The sequence below is a fragment of the Rutidosis leptorrhynchoides genome, chromosome 9 (assembly GCF_046630445.1).
Source record: "Rutidosis leptorrhynchoides isolate AG116_Rl617_1_P2 chromosome 9, CSIRO_AGI_Rlap_v1, whole genome shotgun sequence".
Classification (NCBI taxonomy): domain Eukaryota; kingdom Viridiplantae; phylum Streptophyta; class Magnoliopsida; order Asterales; family Asteraceae; genus Rutidosis; species Rutidosis leptorrhynchoides.
The window spans coordinates 40,789,489-40,797,805 of NC_092341.1; the positions used below are offsets into that span (position 1 = coordinate 40,789,489).

The window sequence follows — 8,317 nt, forward strand, 5'->3', positions numbered from 1 at the left end:
TGCTTTCTTTGAAAATCCTTTTTTCATCATCTTTAATACTTGCATAAACGGAAATTAAAAACGAGCAGGAATTGAATAGAATTAGTCGAATAGTAGTTGTAATTGATTTGCAACAGGAAATGATTATGCTATTATGAAAACGAATTAAAATTCTGTGGCTTTGATGAAAGGGGAATTGAATAAGGTTTGATTCAGGTTTTGAAAGGGGAATTGTTAGTTGACGATCAATTAGATAAACAAATGATCTGGTTACGGGGTTTGTTATATCTATTAGGGTTCATAGAATGTCGATGGTGATCGACGAGTAATTGGGATTTGGAAGTTGGGAATTGGGGTTAACGTACAGAATGTCGATGAGTAATGTCGATGGTGATACAGATGAATTATGTTATTAATTAAATACAGATGATAATAATTTAATACTTATAAATTATGATATTATATTTACTTATGTTATTATATATATATATATATATATATATATATATATATATATATATATATATATATATATATATATTATATACTTATACTTATAAATTATAATAATAATTAAATACATCATAGTTGTTGATTAATTTTTATTAATCCATTAATTTTCTGATTTTTATACAGATGGATCGGATTGATCGGACTAAATGGATGTACGACATAGGACGGACTAGCCCCGACTATCTGAAACGGCTTGAAGAAATTATAACCATTGCGGAGACTGATCAATTAAATAAAGGAAGCACTGTAATCACTTGTCCTTGTAAAAAATGTATGAATGGGAAGTCCTTCAAGGACTCTACCGATATCAGAAATCATCTTATAATAAACGGATTTATGAGAGGGTACACGTGTTGGTCTTATCACGGTGAATCATTAATCGATCATAACCCAGGCTCTTTAGATTCCAATCAATTAAACGAAAAAGATTCATACATTAGTTATAACGATAATTTTGAGGCCATGTTTGAGGATATTGAGGATAATTTTGACGAAAAGTATCATGAGAAATTTGAACAACTTAAAGTTGACTCTGAAAAACATTTATACAACGGTTGTACGAAATTTTCAAAACTTTCTGCCGTGATAAAACTGTTAAATATAAAAGCAAACAATGGTTGGAGCGACACAAGTTTCACTAGCTTGTTAGAGTTGTTGCATAAAATGCTCCCCGAAGATAATGAGTTGCCGGTTTCAAGATACTATGCCAAGAAATTGATGTGCCCGATGGAATTGGAAATACAAAGAATACATGCATGTCCAAATGATTGTATGCTATACAGGAATGAAAATGAAAACCTTCATGAATGTAAGGTATGTGGTACATCTAGGTATAAATGTGGAAAACCAACTGACGAAGACACTGATGAAAATGGACCTCCTGCAAAAGTATTGTGGTATTTCCCTATCATACCAAGATTGAAGAGGTTATTTGCAAATACCAAAAATGCAAAATTATTACGTTGGCATGCGGAAGAGCGTAAAAAGGATGGAAAAATAAGACATGTGGCCGATTCAGTTCAATGGAGAACTATTGATAATGAATTTGAAGACTTTGGGAATGAGATACGAAACATTAGGTTGGGACTTAGTTCAGATGGAATGAATCCTTTTGGAGATTTGGGTAGCGGTCATAGCACGTGGCCTGTTTTGTTATGCATTTACAACCTTCCATCTTGGCTATGTATGAAACGAAAACACACAATGCTATCCCTTTTAATTCAAGGCCCAAAACAACCTGGAAACGACATTGATGTTTATTTGGCACCGTTGTTTGATGACTTAAAGTTACTATGGGATAACGGTGTACAAGTCTATGATTCATACAAGAAAGAGTACTTCCAACTACGGGCAATGCTTTTTTGCACCATTAATGATTTTCCAGCATATGGTAATTTGTCTGGATATACTACGAAAGGGAAAAAGGCATGTCCTATTTGTGAGAAAAATACTCACTCGATATGGTTGAAAAATTGTAGGAAACCAGCATTTATGGGACATAGAAGAGAGCTTGCTATGAATCACCCTTATCGCTTCAAAAATGACTTATTTGATGGTACTGTAGAGAAAAGCGTTCTACCACCACGATCGGATGGAAAAACTATTTTCAAAATGGTTAGGAAGCTAAAAGTTGTGTTGGGAAAAACCGGTAATGGTCCGCCGAAAGGGATGTGGAAAAAAAAAATCCATATTTTGGGAATTACCATATTGGAAGCATTTGTGCGTCCGACATTGTCTAGATGTTATGCATATCGAGAAAAATGTTTGTGAAAGTTTGGTGGGGTTACTGTTAAACATTCCTGGAAAAACAAAAGACGGAATTAAGGTACGAAAGGACATGGAACTAATGAATATCAGACCTGAGTTAACACCTAAACCAATACCAGGAAGGATCACCAAGTTTCTTCCCCCAGCTTGTTACACCACGTCGAAGGACGAGAAAACTAAATTTTGCGAATGTTTATATGGTGTTAAGGTTCCATCAGGTTATTCGTCTAACATTAGGAAATTGGTTTCGATGAAAGATTTGAAGTTATCCGGTATGAAGTCACATGACTGTCATGTACTAATGACTCAGATGATTTCTATTGCAATTCGTGGAATTTTACCTGACCGCATATGACACACAATAACAAAACTATGCTTATTTTTCAACATGATTCATTCGAAGGTGATTGATCCTAAGGTTTTGAATGAATATCAAAGAGATATTATACTCACTCTTTGTGAACTTGAGATGTATTTTCCACCTTCTTTCTTTGATGTCATGGTTCACTTGGTTTCTCACATTGTCGGAGAAATCAAGGAATCCGGTCCAGTTTTCTTACGCTACATGTATCCATTCGAAAGATATATGAGTATCTTAAAAGGGTATGTAAGGAACCACAATCGACCAGAAGGTAGTATCGTCGAAGGATATGCTTTCGAAGAGGCCATCGACTTCTGCACAGAATATATGGATGGGATCAAAAGTGTCGGGATTCGATTAAGTCGACATGAAGGTAGACTATTTGGCCAAGGGACAATTGGGCGCGATTTGGGGTATCCAAAAAATGTTGGCGATATACATGACGCACATTTTACTGTGTTACAACACACTACAGCTATTGATCCGTATATACAGGAGCACGATTCGTGCTTGAAACGAGAGAACCGTCAATGGAATGCAAAATGGTTGGCTAAACAACACAAAAACAAATTTTCAGAATGGTTGAAAGATAAAGTTAGGAGCACACTTCCATATGTTGATAAAACAGTACAGGTTTTAGCATTCGGTCCCAGACAAGTGATAAGATATCAAGGCTATGAGATTAATGGGTATACATTTCACACCAAAACACAATATGATAAGGGTAGGACATGAAATAGCGGAGTGACGGTCATAGCCTCTCAGACTGAAGTAACCATTGTCAACCGTGAAGAAAGATTAAGGATCGCTGAAAACTCATATTACGGTGTCATTGAAGAAATATGGGAATTAGAATACGGCGGTTCGATCTGTGTACCCTTGTTTACGTGTAAGTGGTCTGATAATCAAAAAGGAGTTAAAATTGATGAAGATGGTTTTATGACAGTAAATTTATCCACTAATGGTTATCCAACAGAACCATTCGTTTTAGCAACACTAGTTACCCAAGTATTTTATATTGAAGACCCGAAGGAAAGCAGGTGGCATGTGGTACAATTCGGAAAATGACGAATTGTTGGTGTTGAAGATGTTGTCGATGAGGAAGAATACGACCAATTTGACGAGTTACCTCCCTTTTCAGTCGGTGTTGCACCTATGAATGAAGTTAATGAAAATGATACAATTTATTTCAGAGAAGACCACCGTGAGGGAGATGAGGTCCAAGATACATAAAAATTTATTATTGATATTTTTATTATGAAGTTGTAGGTATTTTTTAATTATTGAATTTAGATTTTTTAAATTTTTTATACACACTAGATTTATTGTGTTAATATTTAATACTTATTGATATTATTTTTATACAGTAAGCTTTTATTATTATTTTACTGAAATCTATTATTATTATTATTATTTTTAATAATATTAGTATTATTTTCTTAATCATGTAATTAAACCAATTATTGAAATTAAGATTGATAATTGTTACCCGCTAAATAATTCATCATCGACCGCCAAATTATTAAAATCTATTCAAATAATCCAAATCTAATACACGATTACACAAAAACCAACTCAGATCAACTTTCTTCTCGTAACCGCCATCGAACAACACGACTTCAACCCTAATACCCCAAGCTTCGATCGAAAACCCCTAAATCATTTACTACAATACTCGGATGCTTCGACATATTTGAATTCTTAATTAAACAATTGGAATTCTTCATTAACCTATTTCCTGCTTCAAGTCGAACCAACTGCATAAAATCGACAATATCTGCTTCAATCATTTATCATGGTACGTGTATTAATTGCTTATAGTACATCTATATATAGCTAATTAGGATAGATGTATTTATACATATACAGAATTATGAATTATAATTTATGAATATTGTGTCTGTACAGTTATAAGTGTAAATGGTTTTGTACAGTTAATTGAAAATGTTAGTAATTTTATGTACAGTTAATTATGAATTATGAATTATGAATTATGAATATGAATTATGAATATTGTGTACAGAATTATGAATCTAATGGTTTTGTACAGAATTATGAATTATAAATTATGAATATTATGAATTATGATTTATGAATACTGTGTCTATATTAAATTATGATTTATGAATATTGTGTCTGTACAGAATTATGGTTTTGTACAGAATTATGAATTATGAGTATTGTGTATGTACAGTTAATTGAAAATTTTAGTAATGTTACATTTGTATTTACTAATGTGTATGGTGTACAGAATCAAAACAATAACACTGCAATTGATATGGGTGTTGTTGCTCAACAACCACAAAGGAATAATAAGACAAAGAGATGTGTTAACAAACTAAAAACACCAGTGGTTCCAATTGAGATAGAGTTTAACAATTTCGGGGAAGCCATTGGAGAAAATCAAAAGATTTTTTCCACTAATATAGGTGTTATAACTAGGCGAAGGATTGATTATCTTGTAGATGATTGGCAACTAATACCTCCAGAGGATAAAGATGCATTATGGTTGGAAATCAAGGTAACCAATTAGTGATTTTAGCGTATGTAATCGTTATTTATTTATGTATCAACTAAGTTTAATTCAACAGGAAACACATTTCATCCGAGATGATTTTGCAAAGATAAAAACACTTCATCATTGCAACGGAGCGTTTAAGAGATTTAGGCAAAAGTTACGCAAGTATATGGATGATAAACTGCTTCCTTATGAAGAAGTTGAAGATTACTTTTTCATTACCCCGGATAAATGGAGAACGTTTTGTGAACGAGAAAACACACCAGCAAAAAGGGTTAGTTTTATTCATTGAACATCTAATGGTTTTGTATTTAGATTGTGCTATTTTAACTGATGTGTTCTGTAATCATATGTAACAGGTTAAGGCTCTACGAGAACGAGGGAGGAAAAACGTGTTGGAACAAAATAAAGATAATTATGCCCGTGTTGGTCGTTCAGGATATCGTGGCCTTGAAAAAAAGTGGGAGCTGGAAAAAAATGATCCTAACAAGCGTACGATATACCATGATATCAGTAATCCCGCTGCGAGGAATTATGTTTTGGGCAGGATGAGGCCAGATAAAGAAGTGAAGACGAAATCTCCCGAGACAAATTCATCGCTTATAGATAAAATTGTATTAGAATTTAATTTGTATTAATTTATATTCTTATAATTAAGTATTTAAAATACTTGTATAACATAAACTTTTTTGTTGATTTGTTTCAGGTTAGGACGGATAAAGAGGGTGGGGATGCGTTGTTAGAACATGTAGGGAAAGAACATGGAGGTAGAACTAGGGGTCTTAGTAGCATGTTAGGCTATAGCACGGGCCTACATCGAAAAAGACAAAAGGTAGAACAAGTATTTACAGTGGAAAAGATAAGGGCAATAGTAGACGAGCGTATAGAAGAGCGTAAAACAAAAGAAAATTCCGGATCACATGCTGACTCAGAGATACAGATGCCACTAATGGACGCACAAGTAGTAGATGAACAAGTGATGAGGCATGATGAGGTAGTTGATAACAATCAAGATCTGGAAGAACAAATGAGAGTTGAGGAAATGCGTAGAGAGGATGAAAGGCAGATAGAGGAGGAAAAAACGAGGGCGGAGGAAAGGCGTAGAGAGGAGGACAGGCGGATAGAGGTACAAAAGAGTTGGGAGGAGGAAAGGTATAGAGAGGAGGAACAGAGGAGACAGGTTGAACAGTGAAGAGAGGTTGAACAGCAAAGGGTGACGAAACAACATAACGTGGAGGGACTAGCCATGCAAAATCAAGGGTCTCGTGAATTGATGGATCGGGTGAAATATAAATCACTGTTAAATTTTCAAACTACACAGGTAATTGGCAGTTTTTTATTCACTTAAAATTGGATTATAAACTAATAAATACATTTCTTGTTTTGCTGATGTTTTTAGGAGCCGGTTGTAGTCTTCTTATTTGACCCGGATCGTATAGACCATATTGTATGTGCTAAGGGTACGATATACCCAACCAACGAAGATACAGAAGTAGATGGGGAAAAAGTGTTACCTTTTTACATGAAGGTTAAAATAACAAAAATTAGTAAGGGTTACATGTCCATGAGAACTCCAATACCGCTAAAAGGCATTTCAAAAGATTCGAAGAAGGAGATCTTAAAGGATGTCATAGGATCACATGTTCAATGGCCTGTTATGAAACTGGCTCCCTTCGATTGTACTGTGCAAGAAAGTAATGGGAAAATAACAGGGTTGACACCACAAACAGTGATTGAATTGCAACAAATAAAGGTTATTGTTTTTACTCTCAATTATTTTAAAAATTTTACTCATTATTCTTCTATGTGATACATAACTTTATACTTTTAACTATAAATGTAATTTTTCCTTATTCATGTTCACTATAGACGCATACAGAAATTATGTTGCTGAATCCCAAAAGTACAGAACTTATACCGTGTGCTAGGGGGATTTTGTATGAAACCAACCATACCCTAATACATGGACAACGTATGTTACCAGGATACATGAAGGTGTCGATAAAACATGTCCTGCCTCGCTATGAATCTGTGTTGCTTCCAATACCAGATAAATATTTTGAGATTAATACATTGAAGGAAGCTGTAGGGGCTTTCATACCATGGCCTGTCTTGAGAATGTGTCTGTTAAATAAAAAGGTACCTACATAATTGCTTATTTTTAGAATTTCCTAAAATGATAAATCACTAACATACAACAGTAACTACAAAACTAGTGTGATTAGTAACTATTTTTTAATGTAAATATTATATTTGTTAACAGGAGGGTGAAACAAAATCAAACACTGGTGAATTTCAAAAAAAAAAATGAAATGATAAAAATGTTTCTCCAAGTAATAAGCAGATTGATATAAGTGCTGCTCCTATTAGTAAGCAGGTATATGTTCAAATTAGTACTTACCATATATAATTCAACTTACAAAATTATATTAATATATAAGAAAATTTTGATGATGTGGTCTTCAGGTTGTTGCAACTAACCAACCAATAACAGATTTACAAAAAAATGAAAAAACAAGATGTGCTTACCCAGCTGATCATATTGGAGAATGCCATACCCGACAGACCAATTGTACAAGAAGTGTATACTATATGGATGACTAGAGAAGATCCTACATCCGGATGTACACTTAATACCCCTCCTGGTATGTTTGCAGGCGTAACAGGTAATTTGGTAACTACGATTGATGTTGATGACATCATGACATTTTGGAAAAAGGGTTGGTTGGATTGCAGCATTATATTTTCCTTCATAATGTAAGTACATTTATATTATCTTTTGCACATGTTTTCATATTCATATAGGTTACATTGAGAGTAACATGTTTTCATATGTATCATATTTTACTTATGCACATGTTTGACTATAGTTTAAGTTGAACGGTAACATCATATGGCCTTTTACTTCATATTTGTCAGGGGTATACACAACTTTATGAAAATAGCCTTTACCAAACCATATGGGTTAATTAACCCTTATTCAATACTAAGCAATTTGATTGAATCTGGCAAAAATGATGTGATAGACTACTTGAAGACCGCCTTCAAATCTACTTATGATTATTTCTTCGCAGCATATGTTCAGAAGTATGTAAATCTTCAAATTATATCATTACTAATATATATAACAATGCTTATATATATATATATATATATATATATATATATATATATATATA

At 33.6% G+C, this 8,317-nt stretch overlaps 1 protein-coding gene across 1 annotated transcript; it reads left to right on the forward strand.

Moving 5' to 3' along the window:
• The first annotated feature begins 615 nt into the window (after positions 1–615).
• Positions 616–2,614, forward strand: LOC139867970 (uncharacterized). The gene is made up of 2 exons (XM_071856311.1): positions 616–2,140; positions 2,232–2,614. The coding sequence occupies exons 1-2, from the start codon at positions 616–618 to the stop codon at positions 2,612–2,614; spliced, it is 1,908 nt and encodes a 635-aa protein (XP_071712412.1).
• The last annotated feature ends 5,703 nt before the right edge of the window (positions 2,615–8,317 follow it).

What these genes read in the sequence shown, in the direction of transcription:
- LOC139867970 (XM_071856311.1), top strand. Translation starts at nt 616, where the DNA reads ATGGATCGGATTGATCGGACTAAATGGATGTACGACATAGGACGGACT. An exon ending in AGTTGTGTTGGGAAAAACCG is followed by an intron (nt 2,141 to 2,231) that starts GTAATGGTCCGC and finishes GACATTGTCTAG; the next exon opens with ATGTTATGCATATCGAGAAA.